Genomic DNA, 18,767 nt, shown 5'->3' on the forward strand with positions numbered 1-18,767 from the left:
CACATGTTTTCCCCCCAAAAAACAAGTCACATTCTTTGTATATTGCCAACATTGTTCATCGTTTAAGTATCATCCAGAACTAAAAATTTTTATAAACCATCAACTTGTAGATGCATTTATTTATATCCCATTAACCCAAGAACTCTCAATTGCTTGGTTATATTTTAGTAATGTCATATATCCATATTTCTTTTCCAAAATGTTCCTGATATACACATTAATCCCATCTGTCTTTGTTTCCAGATCAACTCAAATCAAGAAATCGACACAAATCCTTATTACCTCCAATCAACTCAAAATTAAATCAAACAATTCAAAACCAGATCGGATCAGCGATCAGAAATCACTTTTCCAATCAACACATTCCAAGCAACAATTCATTCAAAGACCAAGCTTAAAAACACAACTCTCATCTTACTGTGACAAATAAGCAACCAACCTACTTCACACTAAAACAAATAACTTTTCATCACCCCTTTCTTCTCCACCGCCTCTTACACTTAAACAGATCACAATTACTCACTCATACACTGTTGCCCAGCATGAAATCCCAGTAGGTTGTTCTTCAATCCCAACCATCATGTGATCCCAACCACCACTTCTGACACCATTGTCGACGTCTCCATTTATTTCGTTCCTCATGGGGTTGGTGTTTTATGGCCTTTACCTCTTACCCAATCACACTGCACATCATTCCCCGTCCTTGATGGATAATTTTACATCCAGATGGGCACAGCATCCCATTTTTGGCGACCCAGCCCTGAAACAAGCCCCTGGACTCCTTGCAGGCTGGACCAAAACCCCTGGACGAGGTTGCATCCCAGTACTGACTCTGCTGCCTTCTTGCAAACCACTTCAACTCCATGAATTTTACATGTTTCGTGAACAGAACAAAGCCCTCTGTAATCGTCAGATTGAACCTGCCCCAAACCCGTCCATATAAACTCCATTGTTGTCCTGTCCATCTCTCTGTGTTACATTTACATTTTGTGACTCACAGTACCTGCCTCCATGGAACAATGACGCCTAAGCACTCAATTAGCCCTCCCAGTACCAAAGACTTACAATCAGACCGACAGACAGACAAATAACAGAGGCATGTCGCCAGCCCCAGCACAGGACATCACCTTTCCGGGCAGGCACAATATAATCCACAGCATCGAAATGCCAATTTCTATCTGGAGCCTCGCAAAGCCAAAATCGGGCATGTTCACTGCATTTCACTGCATTTCACTGACCATGACTATCCCCATTGCTCGATCACACACGTCACTGTGCTCGGCCCGGTTAAATTAAATTCCAAGCGTACTGTACCTGACGCTTCCACAACAACAAAAAACTCGATATTCTCTGTTCGCTAATTACGTACATGATTTCAGTTTTATCCAACAATATATGTCCCGATATTCTCTCCAGATTTAAGTTCTATATCCTGTCGTTAAAGCAACACCCTGTAGACTGACTCCGCCTGTCGTTCTTCCAAGGTTAGTGAATTATCTCCGACCTCTTTCCCTTACAAATCTCGAACAAAGGTCAAATAAACTTCGAAGGGTCAAACTTCAAATTGGGGTAACCAGCGCTTTATTATCCCACAAGTAATGCAAGTCCGGCGACAATGGACAAATGACCATTAATGTGGCTCTACATAGCATAATGCTAACTTCTACGAATCCAACAACCGTCACAATCCGCCCAGGAACGTCCGTACGAGGCGTGCTTTACAATGCAGCACCCTTGCTACCTGGTGCACCTTTCGCACATCCCTCCTCGTTCGCACAACGCTTCATCAACAAACCTCCTCGCGCCCACACCTTGGCATGAAGCCACACCACATACCGACAGTTGAAACCTCGACCGTCCTCCTTCCTCGGATAAGCGTTCTGTTGAAAACGTGACATTTGACCCACAATGCATTTGGGCACACATCCTCCGAGCAACCTCATACAGCACACCCGTGACTCGCGGCTCGCTCGGCTCCTGCCCGAACGCACAATAACTCTACCCAAACTTCCACGGAGCCGCACGGCGGAAACACAGGTTTGTACCACACTTTAATTAAACGAACATCGCCAGGATTCTCGGATAGACGTTAATTTCACAACACACATGACAAAAATCCGATTTAAATTCAGAGATCGCCGATCGACCTGGCACAACCATCTCAACGCGACGACGCCACGCCGCCCTCCGTCCTGGCGCGCACCCTCGTGCCTCCACACGAATCCCAACACTCCCGCCTCATGGTTTCCTGCGAGGCTCGTAGCCGTGGCAACCAAAACTGCGCGCCGCTCTCGAATGAGGGCCGTCATAACAGTGAGCTGTCAGAACTCATCCCTAGCTCGTAAACATCGCAAAAAAAACAGGATCTCCGACGCTCCACCTCCCCGACCCCAAATGCACCACACGACACCAATTCCAAAGGTGAGCTGCCTCAGCGATACATCCCACACATACAATCCACAATATCTGCCATTGAATGAATTCTTCGATTCCAGTCAAACACACACTTCGACCCAAACTCTGAACCTCCAGTTCCACAAACTCCAAACCTCCGTCCGACTGCCGCTCGAAAGACAAAGCAGCCCATCCTGCAACCATCTCCAAGAAACCGCTTCATATCAACAGTAGGTCGACAAGGGCACTCCGAGTGCTTTCCTGACCCGATTTATATCAATTCGCTTCCCAAACAACTCCCAAACAGATGAAAATCCGGACTCAGTTCAGGACCTCGCCTGTTCCCTCGGATAGTCGCTAGGGAATGTCAAGTAGACCACTTACAAAGCTTCACACCGAAACCCTCTGCTTTGCATATGTCATACAGACAAATACATTGGCCAGATACACACGTCAATTAACATCCCAATATACATTCATTCCTCATTCATATACGAGTGAGTCTCCCAGACTTCGCGCGAAAATCAGATCGACTCAAATCATGCCTTTCTCCAGCCACTCTCATGTACAATCTTTGCTCATTCATGTTACGTCTCTCATTCAAGGAAAAGGTTTTTTTTGGGACGGGTTGGACGGGGTGGGTTGAGGTGAAAAAGGGAAGGCAGGGCGGGGTGTTGGGGTGTTGCCTAGAGCCCCGGGACTGAGCTCAGGTCTTGGGGGGGTTGGGGGGTCTTGGTCTGGCATCTGGTCCAGCGGCATCAATCGCTGATTTACTTGCTTAACTGCTTACTTACTTGTCAAGCGCAAACGACCCCTCCTCTGGCCAGGGATTATTTAAATCTTTAGTTAACACAGCCCAGTCCTTTAATGGTCTTACCGCGGCAAAATGATGCCTCTTAAACATGAAAGATGCCGGGGTTCCCTTAAGGGGTTCCCCTTCTTTCATTAGCTTGCTTCCCATCTTATTGCTCTGGGCTGATCCTTCCTGGAAAGTTCTCGGCCTGGCTCAACCTTTACGGCTGTCCGACCTCACTTTTCCCCTTTCCCTTGTTTAACTTATAACGTTACCCTTATCGAACGTTATCTTTACCGATATCCTGCGCAAATCCTTTTACTGGCCATGTTCTTATGGCCCTCTTAAGTTAGCCACAGCCCTTCGTTCCCTGGCATGCAATGGCATACCCCATCTTGTCTCTGGGCTGTTCCTTCCTGGAAAAATCTTGGCCACCTGGCTTCAACCTATATGGCTGTCCGACCTCATTTTCCCCTCCTGGTGCTAACTGTAACTTTAAGCTTACTGTTAAGTCCTTACTGGTATCCTTAATTGTTTATCCTGGCTTTAACAAAGCCACGTCATTCTGAGGCCTAAAATGAGCCTTTACTTACAATTTCTGTTCGAGTGCAGGCAGCGCGGAAGACAGGGAGACTGGACCCGCTCGAGGGAGGAAGGTACGAATTTGGAATAATAGCCCTCTGATATAAAACAACTCCCACCTTTAATCAAATCAGCGTGCCGGCGCCGGCCTCAGGCAGCCTTCCTCCTGTCCCTCGGGCTCCGTTTCCCGTCGTCCGGTGCTGCAACCCCACTTCTGGTACCATCTGTGAAGAAGCAGCTCTTCGTTTGCAAAAGAAGTCCACAAATAGCCTGAAATGACGCAGCTTTTATTAAAAACCAACTTATACAGATCCGGAGGAGACAGACATCTACAGCAAGAACCAGCTTCATGCCACGTCTAGCCTTCCTGGAAACGCATTGATTCTCATTCACTTATATAGGAATACGATTATCAGAAAATCTCCGAGAGAACAAAGCGACTGGCGAGAGTCCCTCACCGTCATCCTAGCCCCCACCGTCATCCGCTCTGTCATTCGGGGGAGTCAGCCCTTCCTTATCATTCGGACCAGATATAGTTTCAAAAGCTCCGAGGTGACGAAAAATGTAACTCACAGAGAGAAGAGTGCATGCTTGGCCAGATAAGACCATGCTTGGCCAGCCAGATAAGACCATAAAATATATGGGTTTGTTCACATGAGTAATTCAAAGCATGTTTATACAGAGTCAAGCGTCGCTGTGATTAATACAAAATATATATGGTTTTAACGATAGGTTTATGTCTGCAATCTAATCATTCTACTAGCGTTACACAAAATCACGCGCATGTGAGCGTGATTTTACGACCGGCCTTATCTAGCCTCGAAAAAGCACACGTATACAATTGTCCAGCACGACCGAAGCGAGCCTTTCCTCATTTTAAACACAAACTGAAGCATGTTTATTGTAATTCAGGCGCCGCTATGATTATATGGAATATAATTAATGTTTTTTAAGTTTATATCTGCAATTCGAGCACTCCACTTGAAACTACACATTCCACGCGCGTATAAACGTCCGCCAGCCCGCGGCTCGAGGCGCCATCTGCGGACCGAATCAGAGAATCTATGACCGGGCTTTATCTTGCATCGAGAGGGCACATGGAGGACGAGCCATCCGTTCAGCACGAAATGCATCGAGTACTTTCCCATTTATCCCCAGCAAAGCGAAAACCCCTTTATTTACTTATGTAAAACATTAAGCAACATTTTAGATCAAAACATATTATTCGACCGACGTTTAAAACAGAATTCTAAGCAATAAAGAATCTACGACTTGACATTGCGCCCGTGTGGCGACTACCGCCGCCTCAACGACGCTACCACCCCCGACAGGTACCCGATCCCGCACATCCAGGACTTTTCCGCCCGTTTGGCGGGACGGGTCATCTTTTCCAAAATTGACCTGATACGGGGATACCACCAGGTACCTGTCCGGGCGGCCGACGTCCCGAAGACGGCCGTCATCACGCCGTTCGGCCTGTTAGAATTTTTGAGGATGCCGTTTGGCCTCAAGAACGCGGCCCAGGCGTTCCAGCGCTTAATGGACGGCGTGCTGCGCGACCTGCCATTTCTTTTCATCTATCTGGACGACATCCTCGCCGCCAGCACGTCCCGCGCCGAGCACCTCCTCCACCTCCGAACACTGTTCGGTCGCCTCAGCGAGCACGGCTTAATTGTCAACCCGGCCAAATGCCACTTCGGCACGACGACCGTTGACTTTTTGGGCCACCGCATCACCAGGACCGGGGCCGTGCCGCTGCCGACCAAGGTCGAGGCCATCACCACGTTCCCGCGTCCCCGTTCCATCAAGGCCCTACAAGAGTTCCTCGGCATGGTGAATTTTTATCACCGATTCGTGCCCCGCGCTGCTCAGCTCATGCGGCCCCTTTATGAGGCCCTCCGGGGCAAGCCGGCCAAGCATGACATCGTTTTGTCCACGGCCATGGACGCAGCCTTCGCGAGCGCAAAACGGGCCCTCGCCGACGCAACGCTGCTGGCTCACCCGGTGCTCAACGCGCCCATCGCCCTCACTACGGACGCCTCCAACTACGCGGTGGGCGCCGTCCATGAACAATGGGTGGACGGGGTTTGGCAGCCACTCGCTTTTTTCAGCCGGCAACTCCGGCCGAACGAGTTAAAATACAGCACGTTCGACCGCGAGCTGCTCGGGCTATTCCTGGCCGTTCGCCATTTCCGACACCTCCTGGAGGGCCGCCCGTTCACGGCTTTCGTCGACCACAAGCTGTTGGTCTACGCAATGGCCAAAGTCACGGAGCTGTGGTCGGCCCGCCAGCAGCGCCACCTCTCCGCCGTGTCGGAATTCACCACGGACATCCGGCACGTCGCCGGCAAAGACAACGCCGTGGCCGACTGTCTTTCTCGGGCCAGCGCGAACGCGGTCCACCTCGGTGTGGACTTCGCGCTCATGGCGGCCGACCAGACCACCGACACCTCGGTGCAGGCCCTCCGGGCGGCGGACACGGGCCTCCGCCTGGCCGACATCCCCTTCGCGGGCACCGTCCTGTTCTGCGACGTCTCCCAGGGCCAGCCTCGCCCCATCGTGCCCGTTTCCTGGCAGCGCCGCATCTTCGCCTCCATCCACGGCCTTTCTCACCCGGGCCGGAAAGCTTCTCAGAAGCTGGTGTCGGCGCGTTTCGTCTGGCACGGCCTTCGACGGAACGTCCGCGACTGGGCCAACGCCTGCACGGCCTGCCAGTGGGCCAAGGTCCACCGCCACACCCAGGCCCCGCTAGCACCTTTCACCGTGCCTGCACGGCGTTTCGACCACGTCCACGTGGACCTGGTGGGTCCCCTGCCCCCATTGCGGGGGTTCACCCACCTGCTCACCATGGTGGACAGGTCCACCAGGTGGCCGGAGGCCGTGCCCCTCACCTCCACCACCACCGCCGACGTGGCGCAGGCGTTCATCGCCACCTGGGTCGCGCGCTTCGGCGCACCGGCGGACATCTCGTCCGACCGCGGCCCACAGTTCACGTCGGGAACTTTGGGGCGCGGTCGCCCGCTCGTTGGGGGTCACGCTGCACCGCACCACGGCCTACCACCCCCAAGCCAACGGATTGTGCGAGCGGTTTCACCGCTCCATGAAGGCCGCACTCATGGCCGGCCTTCAGGACGACGGTTGGACCGACCGGCTGCCGTGGGTCCTTTTGGGCCTCCGCACGGCCCCCAAGGAGGACCTCCGGGCGTCCGCCGCCGAGCTCGTCTACGGCCAGCCGCTCCGCGTCCCGGGCGAGTTCGTGCCCGACGCTACCAGTCCCTGGTCCGCCGCACACCAGGGCTCGGACCTCCAGGAGGCCGCCCGACGATTTGCCCCCGTGCCAACGTCCCGCCACGGTGGCCCCCGGTCCTACGTCCCCCCGGCGCTTCGCACAGCGGAGTACGTCTTTGTGTGTCATGACGCGCACCGGGGGCCACTCCGGCCGCCGTACGACGGGCCCTTCCGGGTCCTGCGATGGGGCGACAAGTCCTTCGTCGTCGACGTTGGCGGCCGGTCGGACCGGATCTCTGTGGACCGCCTCAAACCGGCGCACGTGGACGTCGACCGACCACCACGGTTGGCCCTTCCTCCGTGGTGAGGCCGCCCCCCGTCCACAGTTCCCCCCGCTCGACCACGCACCACCAGATTGGACCCCCCCCCCCCACGACCCTCCAGGGGTCGCTTCGGCTGGGTCATCCGGACCCCCCTTAAATTGACCCTGCCGGTGCAGGTCGATTCTGGAGGGGCGTGTGTAGCGGTTCCCGCTGAATGTACAAAATCGCCTTACACCTGCCAGGACGCGGCCAGGGCGCGATCGCCATGCCGGGCTCGTCCGGACGGGCCCAGACGCGCCTCTCCTGGGCATGCCCGGACTCGCTGTTCCCGGGCACGCCCGGTCTCGTCTTTCCCGGGCATGCCCGCTCTCGCCTTTCCAGGGCTCGCCCAGAGCGCTCGGGCACGCCCAGCCTCGACTTGCCAGGCCGCGTTCAGGACGCCCGGGCATGTCCAGACTCGCCTTTCCAGGACTCGCCCTTGACACCCGGGCATGCCCGGTCTCGGTTTTCCCGGGCAAACGCCCCGGCATAAATGTGTATATATATTGCTGCCCGATAAACGGGCTTGTGAGAATACCTGAGCTGTTTTGTTTCATAAAAGCAACTCGGACGAATTCCGTCTTTGGTCGCGTCAATTCTTTCGACTCGCGTTGGAGCACAGCTCCTTCAAAGATAACCAGCACCAGGCCCGTGCGGGCCGAGGTTGATCTTGAAGTATTTTAATTACAAATTAGAGGTGCATTAGATTGTGAATCAAAAAAAGACGGGTGAAACAAACTCCTATTCAATTTTTTCAATTTTTTATGCATACTTCCGCATCCGCAAGATTGCGGCCTCCATTGACGATTTGGTGCGTCACAGCTTCGAAATTCTCAAGGGATCCAGCAAAATGTGGCTTTTCAACATAATACGTACGCGTTCATTCACAACACCGTTTCGCCGGCTATTAAACATTGAATCCGTGACCGACCTGTTAATTCACACCACGAAGTTAACTTGTTAATGTTATCATCCACTGCTTGCAAAGACGATATAATCCGAATGGGTTACAATAATAAAAATATATCGTCGCGCGGCGACGTTTTCCTGTATACTATACTATTACTACTGTAGTTCATTGTTCGTACCCATGGTAAGATGGCGATTGGTTGGCTTTAACAGCTACAAACGCGTAAGCTAACCGAGTTATACAAATATGCGGTTTTAAAATTCCCCCTATTTTAATTGCCTGCAGATAATCTATCGGTAACAAATATATACGACAGGACAACAACATGTCGGACAACGGTCAACCTTAAAAGTGAAGTTATTCTTTAACCTCGATTCGTCGTGTGGTTATTAAAGACTACGAGTAAAAGTTCCGCGGAAACCCTCCATTTTATGGGCAGTGTATAGGCAACGATGCGCTGCCTCGTGCCTCGCATGCTCCCGGAAGTTTATGTTTGGCAATATAAAGGTAGGACATGGCGATTTTAGAAAATCACTGGTTCCACGATGTGTTCAGCTTGAACTGCATGAAAATTAAAAAATCCGGTGAGTGGAGTCAGCCTTCATACTAATGACGTCATTGTGTGTGGAGTCAGGCCAGCTGTCCAACCAATGGGGCGCTACTTGAATATATAGATATTAATGCATACATCTTTCTTCAGATCAATCTTATTATAGAAAACAATCCAATCTTGGTCTTACATTTTTTTGTCAGAGCTCGGTTATTTCGAGTATTTGCGAGAGATGAAATAAACGGTGAATGGTCAAAGTTGTTAGCAACACTGTTTCCTTCGTATGTTGCTGCGGGGGGTTTTTTTCAATGTAATATTGGCGTTCACAGATCCCATTTTGTCGGAGAAACGTTCATAAAAAAATTCTAACAAATATTTTGTTTGTTTTTCTACCACGTTATCGAGATCGGTAACACAGGATGTGAGATGTCGTAAAGTGGCGTAAAACGGCTCACATTTTGCTATAATCGTTTAGTCCCGAAAAGGTTACGTCATACTTTAGCACATTGAATTGTGTTTTTTGGAATCGACACAAGCTTAAAATCCATCTGAGATTAGTGAGTGAAGCGAAAATAGCCAATAAATCGATCTATTTCGAAAACGTTTGAAGAACTACAAAGCAACACGAGCACGAGCCCGCTGGTGAAGTAACCAACTATAGGAGGAGGAGATAAATACTTAAAGGGGAGGAGGAGATAAATACTTAAAGGGGAGGAGATAAGCTTAGGGGTGGGGTTATAGAAATTGTGGGAGGACCGAAGAGCTGATTGAGTGAGCTTGCACGCGGTGTGTTCACCAACTGTTGGTTTGTGCTGGGTTCCGGTGGTCCCTTACTGCAGGCTGGAGAACAGGTAAGGTTTTAAATGGCTCTATCTCGGTAAGGCATTGAGGTTTGTCTTTGAATTTGCTCGCTCTTGTGCCCATCTTGCTGAGTCCTCACCATTGCTCCTCCGTTCTGATTCCTGGCATGGTGTAGGAGGGTGAGACGTTGAGGGTGCCGAGGTAATTACCTTGACCTGTGTGCTCCTGTAAGCTGGTGCTTTGGTGCGGTGACAACAGGGGTGTCTGCACCATGGAGTACGCCCTCATTTAGCTGGCTCTTTGCAATGTGGAGGTTGCATTCCCTTTATTTGCAGGTTTTGCCCTTTCGGGTGGTACCATGGCCAAATGGCTTAATTACCTCCGAGCAAGTACCCACAAACCGCCAAAAATGATCCCTCATGGTCATATTGAGTAATTGTGGTGCGGAGAACAGGTTCAGGGTGAATGGTTTGCCTTGGAGGTTGGTGGTACCACGAGAATGTTTATTATCCCCACGCTATAAAAAAATGGGGGTAAAGGGAGGGAGGGGGGATATTGTAATCGTCTGTCTGTCCGGCAAGCTGTTTCTAACGAAACGGTTGTGTAGAAATTAACCAAACTTTGTGGTCATGATCAACACATGGGAAGGTGTGAGAGCAGTATCATTTTGGCCCCGCCCCTTTGAGCTATGGGGTGGGGTCAAAAGGTCGAATGGCAAAAAATGCAATTGTGGGGGCACATTTGAAAACACCTTTTCAATGAATTTTATGTGCATGTACAATCAACATGATATATGTAAACATTTTTTGGGGGGGGATTTGACCCCCAGTTCATGCCCTGTGGGGTGGGGAGGTCACAGGCGTCAAAACAATATATATTTTTTTAACTTCAAATTTGATAGGTCATTCCTGGTGGAACCTTTGCCATCTTTTTGATTTGGCTCTAGGTGGGAAGCGTGTGGATTTGCGATGGCGTGCCGTCGACTTCGCTCTCATCTAATTTGTCCCTGGAACGGTGTGCTTTGGCTTTTATTTATTTGTATGATTATTGCCAACTCATTTATATACCTAACACTGTCCAAGACGTCATGGAGTGGCTTTCGTTGATCAAGTGTGTCATGGCAATTGCAAACATTTTGGGAGAATAAGGGCAAGGCATTGCATTACATGGGATTTTGAACCCATGGTCTCAGCATGTCATGAAAGAGAGGAGGAGGAGGGAGTGGGGGTTACTTGCTAGGGTAGTAGGTCCAGCAGGTCAGCCCGGGCAGCACTGCTGATTGATGACCACAGTGTCCTAAACGTTTCAATATATGGAAGAGGAGGTGTACAACAATTTGCAAGAGGAGGGTGGGAAGAAGATGCAGATCTATAAATTGGCTCATGACAGCGATGAGGATAGCAAGAACGTGGGGGGGAAGGGGATTGGTGGGGGAGGGTGGGTAAGTGATGAGGGATGGATAGCCACAGAGAGGGGGGGGGGGGCAGTATTGAACGTGTGGGAAGGAGCTGTTGAACTGGGGAGGAAGCAACGGAGAACTGGAGCTAAAGTGTGTGAAGCTGTTGGAGATCACTGAGGAGAATGAAGTGCAGACAGCATTGAAGGAGATGAATAAAGGAAGAGCGCTAGGCATTGATGAGGTGTGTACAAAGATGATAATTGCAGTGGGAGAGGTCGGAGTCAGTTGGACGAAGAGGTTGTTTCATGTATGTTTGATAGAGGGTTCAATTGCGGAGGATTGGAGGATGTTTAATTGTGCTGATATGGAAGAGAAAGGGAGATGTTCAATACCTGGGGAAGTACATGGTGTTACGTGCTCCTCCCCAAACCCCGGTCACGGTGTACCTCCGAGCCCCGAAAGGAGTCACGGCAGAAAGATGTGCTATTATGTGTGCCAATGACCAATGGTGAAACCACACCAATCAATTGATACAAAACCCAAGTATTGTATTAAAATCGCAAGATAATAACAACTTGCGCAAGTACAAGGAAACCTCAATTGCACAGCAAACACCATATAATTCCTATGATGGTACCACCAGTTTCTTAACTCAATAACTCACGGTACTCCACGTGAGCGAACTGTAACACCCCCAAAGTCACTGTCACGACACCAGGCCAAAGTCGATCCACGCTCCGGTGATCACAAGAAAAAAAGGTCGTACTGAGACCTGAACCCAGGACGGCTGACAGTCGACGCTGCAGAAGAGCCGCTGGGTGAGAGGTCGGGCCGACGTCGGTCGGGTAAAAGTTCACCCAAAAGGCGACTGGGAATTCACACCTTCGGTTCACCAGACAATGACAATGACGCTGACATGAACGATCAGCGGCTCCCAAGCGGAGAACCGCGAATTCCCAAGCAAAATCCACAACACATGAGAACCAGGCTAACAGCTGGTGCGAGGTGAAATGGCTGGTGCGTGGTGTAATGGCGGACGGGCCCGTAATGGAGGCATACCTGCTTTCCAGCGATGATTCACTTTCGGAACCAACAGCAAAACCCATCTCGCAGGTTTATTTACCTCAGCAATAACGACGCTGTCACAGGAATCCCTTTCCTGGGGAAACAAATATTCGTTCGTGACAATGTCCAACAGCGTCCGCTCGACACCTCGAAGCAGATAGGCCTTCTTTTCCCGATCTCACTCGATCCGCTCCAGCCTCTTCTTCTTCCTCCTCCGCTTGCTCCTGATCCATTTCGTTTTTCTTTTGAAACACTAATTTTACCTTTGAAGACAGTTATCTCCATTTCACACCGAAACCATAACAATAATAGTACATGAAACTAAGAATGCTTCAAGTGGATGACGACCAAAAAGACAAGTGACGAATCGGTAACAATGGGCATTATGCTCCTTAGTCTTGTCATGAAGGTGCGGAGATGATTCTGAATGGGAGGATAAGGCAGAATATCACGACAGCACAGAAAGAAAATTAATATCAGTTTTAAGGGGATCAGACAAGGAAATAGCTTTGAGTATCTGGGTGGAAGTGACTGGGGATGCTATAGGTGGGGAGGAGGATTCGGGTGGGTACAAATACGTGGAGGGATTAATGGTAGACAAAACGATTTCAAGGAAATTGAAAGGGAAGGTTCTGATTTTGTGTGTAACGCAGGCCTACCTTTGCGGTCTGGAGACTGTGGCACTGACAGAGACAACAGAGGCTGCAGGTTTGCAAGAACAATTGGATGAAGAGGATTGCAGGAGTGAAGAGGGTGGATAGAAGGAAAACAGTGAAACCTTTATGTATAAACTGAGGGAGGAGATCGGTGTGCAGATGAGCTTGATGAGGAGATGGTGAAATGCCAGCTGATGGGCTGGACATGTGGTGAGGATAGAGGAGGATAGAGGAGAGGAGAGAACGGCAAAGAGAGCGGATAGGTTGAGGGGGCAAGTGTTATGGATTTGTCACTTCCGTTGTTGTGGTTTCCTCCACTTGAAATATTTCTGATTCTATGTACTATTATTGTCTTCAAAAGGTTTATTGTTCATGGAACTGTTTGCAAAGGATAAAAGCGTTAATGTTAAAAAGAGACAGGAAGCCAGATCGGGAGCCGGAAGAAGAAGAAGAAGAAGAAGAAGAAGAGGAGGAAAGAAAGAGGGTGGAGCGAGAGAGGTCGGATAGAAAAGCCGAGTTGCTCCGGGTTCTGAAGCGAACGTTGGCGAGCAAGAGTCACTAGCGAACTTTCGGGTTTCCGGGAAAGGAATTCCGAGTTGTCATCGCTGTGACCGATTAAACTGCGTGTCAGGTTGCTATCGATTCAGGAGAGAATCATCGCCGTGCTGGTGCGCCACGAGACCGGGCCGTCGGCCATTTTGACTCGCGCAGGACTTGTACTTCGCTCGCGGTTTCGTTTCCTTTTGAACATTTTCACCGCATTCAGACGTCGATCTGGGGTGTGTGTGTGACGTGGCTTTTTGAAGGCTAATTCGTCCATACCCGAGGGTGTGATTCTCTCAGTCGCCTGTAGGGCGCCTTTGGATTTCCCAGTCGCCTTGAGGGTGCCTTTGTACAGCTTCGGCTGTGTGACTGTTTTTGCCATCCGCACGGGATTCGGGTTTCGATTGGACCTCGTTCTGGCGATCGCTGGAGCGAATCAACTGTGGCTTGAAGCCCGGAATAAGAGACATTGGGGATGTTCTGGTTTCACTCATTTGGAGCACAGTGAGTTATATATTATAACACTGATGGTACCATCATAGAATATTGATTGTACTTTAACTTTTGATTCATATTAATGTTGTATGGTTATTCTTGTGTGATCTTAATACAATATTTGTGAGTAACAATTGGTGTGGCTTCACCATCGATCTTTGACATGCAGAATAACACATTTTTCTGCCGTGACTCCTCTCGGGGCTCGGAGGTACACCGTGACCAGGGGGTCGGGGAGGAGCATGTAACACAAGGTAGGAGGAAAAGATGTAGACCACGGTTGAGATAAGAGGATTGTGTGACGAGGATATCAGTAAGGTGGGGGTGGTTGGAGGGTGGAGAGAGGTGGCTGAGGACAGGATGGTGTGGAGGAGTATTGTAGTCCAGGCAGGGCAGAAGCTTGGTGCCATTGGACTTCACCCCTTTCAAGGGAAGAGGAGGAGTTTGTTATTTTACCAATGATACAAATGATATTTACCAATGATATTTATTATTAGTCATGTTTGGTTGAGGTGAGCGTGTGAGTCGGAGCTGTATGGGCTGTAAAGGTTATTGGCGCTGAGGAAGCGCCTCTAGCGATTGACTTCCAGCCAGTGTAACGCTAATTCCTGTCACAGGAATTCTGAGATCATATAAGTGGGCGTGGCAGTTCCTGATTGGTTCGTGTTGGGGAACGCCTTCTCGCTGCCGACGTGACGTAAATTCGCGCACGCGCACTGGTGATTGGCGCTGAGGAATCGCCTCTAGCGAATGACTTCCAGCCAGTGTAACGCTAATTCCTGTCACAGGAATTCTGAGATCATATAAGTGGGCGTGGCAGTTCCTGATTGGTTCGTGTTGGGGAACGCCTTCTCGCTGCCGACGTGACGTAAATTCGCGCACGCGCACTGGTGAAGCTTACTCGATCTTACTCGATCCCATATTACATGTACTCTCATTGCATACAAATTATACTTCCTCCTAGAAATTCCATGCCCGAACCTCAGCGCAATCCAAGAGGATTCACTTGTTGTAAATAGGCCTATATATTGTTATGGATCCAGGTTTTGGGTTTCACCATGAGGAATTTCTCGGGCTTCTCCCGACCTACCGGTCCTGAGGCCACCAGCTACGGATAACTCGGCGGGTTGCCAATCAACCACAAACTCCAATTAGATTGCCAAGTCTCCCAGGGTCCTCCGTCTGACACTTTACCATGGGGGTGACGTGGCCTACCTGAGGATTGTTCCCTCGGTTCGTACTAGTCTTGTCTTATTTAGTCAGATGCAGCCGAGCAAACGCACCGGCTAATGTTGCGGAGCCGTTTTGTTGGGGAAGAATGTCCTGAACTACCACTATTGCACTTTAGCCAAGTCAATATGAAGAAGATGAAGTGGGCACGTTGAACACAATTGTTTGCCAAAATTTCAAGAATTATTTACAAAGCACAAGCAAAGAGCAACACGCTTACAATGATCAAAGGAAATTATTAATAAATACAATCGCCCCAAAAAGCTTGAACCCTTTGTCCAGTCTTACCTGATTATTTACATGGATCACATGGGCCCATCAGAATCGCACCGATGAACATAGAGAGGACGAAAAGAAGAGGGGGAGAATAGCGTCCAGGGCTTAGGTTTGGTCCTTTGCTTACTTAGGTACCATCGATGGATGGGTACTGGTCCTGATACAGGTGGGAAGAGGAAGAGGAAGAGGATGAGGAGGAGGAGCATTAGTCAGTATGATAGCGTGGTGCAGATGGGAAACGGTGAGGTGCGAATGATGCACCTGCCCTGAAAAGGGACAAGGCGGAATTGTTGACTGCTATTATACGTCATACGATATTTAGGGGACAGCAAGAGATAGGAATGTTTACATCAGTATGCAGGTCCTTTGCCCTTTGGACGCAGGTCCTTTGCCAGAAACGGCTAGCTGCCTCGCGCCTCGTACCTCGGACATCCTCGACAGCGCTCTGCACCTAGCGCAGCCTCAACCTCCGCGTAACATGTCCTTGATCAGCACAATGGTTCTCGCTTTTGTAGTAGGCAGGTGCTTCATCTTAATTGCAGTAGATCTCTGGTTCCATCAGAAGGCAGCGAACAACACTTGTGTTCCGCCTTATATACTTTCTGAAGTGGGGTGGCATCTGGTGGGATCAGAGTTCAGATGTTCACCTCTGATCCCACATAGAGCTTCTTGATTGGTGAGCTTCCAGATGCCTCACCCCACTCTTCTGTCGATACTGGCGATGCGGTCCAGGTGGACTTGGTTGAGGCTTGTCCGCCGCACCAGCCTCAACAGGTTTTCCGCCAAGTGAGTTCAAATTGAGGGTTCCTGCTCCTTGTCCCTTGGGGTTATGTGTTTCCCGTGAGGTGCTGGTGATTAATAAATTCAGTGAGTGTGGTTGTCATCAGTGATTCGTTTTGTACAAAAGGTCTTCATTCATCTCAGACAATGTACAAAATGAATACATACTCGTTTTTTTTCAATACAAGTACTGTAATGCATTTGGATGCAGGTTTGTGGTGTCTCTAGGAAGCGAGATTTTGCCGAACAAGTTGAAATCTTAATTGGATATTGGGGTTAGCCTTTTCCCCTCGCAGGTGTTGCAAAGGAGGGCGGGGAGTCAATGGTGAAAATTTAATATTAAGAAGGAGCTTTTGGAAGAGGGATGGGATTGGGAGATAGGGAGGGATTTTATTCTTGTATACATGGTTGTGGTTCTTGGAAAAAGCTAGAGCAGAATGGAAAGGGGGGAAACACCAACAGCAGAGTAGACCTGAGCGTGAGATCAGGGTGATGGGAAGAAGGACACATGGAGGTGAACAAGTTTCTCACAAGCTGAATGTAACACAGCAAGAAGAGGAAGGGGAAACCGGGAATGAAACAGAAAAGGAACAAAGCAACCACCAAGTAACAAACAAAAAGGGGAGAGGGGGTGGGGATCACAATAACCTGAGGGGGCGGGGGGGGGGGGGGGGGGACCAAATGCTTGGAAATTGGTTAATTTGGGATGGAAGAGATGAGTATGGATGGAGGATGACCTTAGGGAGTGGTGCACAGCTTTCTTGAAATATTGGAGGGAAATTTTGGGCCTTTACATTTCACTGTTATTTCATACACTAGGGCATGCCCGTACTATATATATGCCCGTACTATATATCTATCTAAAATTATATCCCCCCCCTCTATTTACATGAAATGGTTTGGTCCATTCGCAACGACCACAGAACCCCCCCCCCCCTCTATTTACATGAAATGGTTTGGTCCATTCGCAACGCCAAAGCGAACGGCGAACGGCTAAATCGCCATAGCTCGGTAAGTACTTGTCCGATTAATTTCAAACCTTGAAAAGGCACATCCTCGGGTCCCCAGCAATATACCTGGCAAGTTTCAAGTATATCGGACCGGTAGTTGTCGAGAAATCGTTGTCGCATACACACATACACACATACACACACACATACACACAGAGATTAATGGAATTATAGATAGATAATGAATAGCTGTCCTTATTCAATCCACATGTGGAGTGGCCCTGGACAATAGACCGGACTCGGTGGTGTCATGGAGTGCCCACTGAGTCTGGGAGGTCAGTGGTTCGAAGTTCAAACCCTGACCGCATTACACCAAAAACTTAAAAAATGGTTCGTCCTGCGTCCTTGCTTGACGCTCACCATTTGAAAAGGATAGAGCACAGACAATAAACCATAGCTTGGCAACTATTGCGCAGGTGTGGATGGGTCTGATGGCCTTCTGCATTGCAGTTCCTTGCAGGAGAACGTGTATATTATGTAACTGGAATCCCTTTTAACCTCCCTGTTTATATTTTCACCCCTGTCTGTTTGTGAACAGGATATCTCAAAGTTGTGGACGGATTTGGACGAAATTTGGTGGAGAGGTTGGAGTATGTGACTAGGACGAAATTATTACATTTTGGTGAAGACCGGTATCTGGATCAGAGAAATTTTAAGTGATTCTTCACCATTGAGAGATGGGGCTAAAACCGATTTTTTTTTGCACAATATCTCAAAGTTATGGACGGATTCAGCCGAAAGTTGGTGGATGAGTTGGGTAAGTGACAAGAACAAGCCAATTTGGTTTTGGTTCATGTTTGGATCCAGATCCAGCCTATCAGTGGAATACAAAACGTAAACTGTTTTGTAATGAAGGCCAATTTCCACCTTGTCTGCTCCTGCGATGCTTACAAGGCCACCACCTTGGTGTTATTTGGTTGACCTTGATCGGATCGATTTCCCAAATGGCTGCCTCCTTATCTGATGTGTGCAGATCTTGCATGGCAGTGTGTGGGACGCTGCTGGTGTTTCTTGATAGTGAGTGTTTGTGGTTGTTTCATTTTTTAAATTCATTTTGCAAATCGACCTTTTGGACGTTAGCTGTGCGATTCATCATTGTTTTGTCACAAACCTGGGATTTGTTAACGTTTTGATCACGTGACCATACGTGTTCTGCATTATCCATGATCCTTGAGCTGCATCATTTTGATGGTGACGTAACTGTTTCCCTGTTTAGCTTTTACCTTCATGCCCCCCTTTCATCCCTTCTTGTTAATAAGCATCCAGGCAATTGAAGTTTATTGTAACTGAAGAAATGCTCGTCTCCGTCTGTGCTTATTGGCTATATCAGGAGTGGCTTGACTATGATTATAAATTACAGGATGTTTTGGGTTCACTTTTACCCCAAAGGAAAAGTGAAATGGTTTCAAAGCGGTAACGCTGCAGTGAAAATGCTGTGCACACAATTTGATGTAAAAATAGGAAATGTTTATTAGATCAGAGATCTCGGGACAGGAAAAGTCCAAACTAAACGTCGTCGCATGACGCCTCGGTTATAATGGTGTTTTTAAATGAAGCCCCCCCCCAGCCCCCCGCTCATCTTGCTCATCTTGCTATAATTCACCAAATGTCTGTCCGTCTGTTCCCAGGTACCGCAAAAACGGCTGAACCGATCGCAACTAAATTTTGGGTAGGTGATCCTGGGACCCCCCAA

The 18,767-nt window shown here is 49.2% G+C and overlaps 2 protein-coding genes across 6 annotated transcripts in view; one reads left to right on the forward strand and one right to left on the reverse strand.

Annotated features, from left to right (window-relative positions):
* GTF3C4 (general transcription factor IIIC subunit 4) overlaps positions 1-8,575 on the reverse strand; it is a 32,499-nt gene extending 23,924 nt beyond the window's left edge. Inside the window, exon 1 of the mRNA XM_078774136.1 lies at positions 8,448-8,575. The gene's annotated coding sequence lies outside the window, so the exon portion shown is untranslated. The remainder of the gene's footprint in view (positions 1-8,447) is intronic.
* A 655-nt stretch (positions 8,576-9,230) lies between these two features.
* ALAD (aminolevulinate dehydratase) overlaps positions 9,231-18,767 on the forward strand; it is a 43,775-nt gene continuing 34,238 nt past the window's right edge. Inside the window, exons 1-2 of one of the 5 annotated variants that reach the window (XM_068110691.2) lie at positions 9,594-9,670; positions 10,567-10,634. In XM_068110691.2, the coding sequence (XP_067966792.1) occupies positions 10,589-10,634 (46 nt within the window). In that variant the 5' untranslated portion in view covers positions 9,594-9,670; positions 10,567-10,588. Of the gene's footprint in view, positions 9,671-10,566; positions 10,635-17,617; positions 17,697-18,707; positions 18,744-18,767 lie in introns of those variants that run through there. The other 4 variants (XM_068110692.2, XM_078774138.1, XM_078774140.1 and 1 more) reach the window with 4 other exon arrangements.

The sequence above is a fragment of the Myxine glutinosa genome, chromosome 3 (assembly GCF_964187855.1).
Source record: "Myxine glutinosa chromosome 3, kmMyxGlut1.1, whole genome shotgun sequence".
In the NCBI taxonomy this organism is placed as follows: Eukaryota; Metazoa; Chordata; class Myxini; order Myxiniformes; family Myxinidae; genus Myxine; species Myxine glutinosa.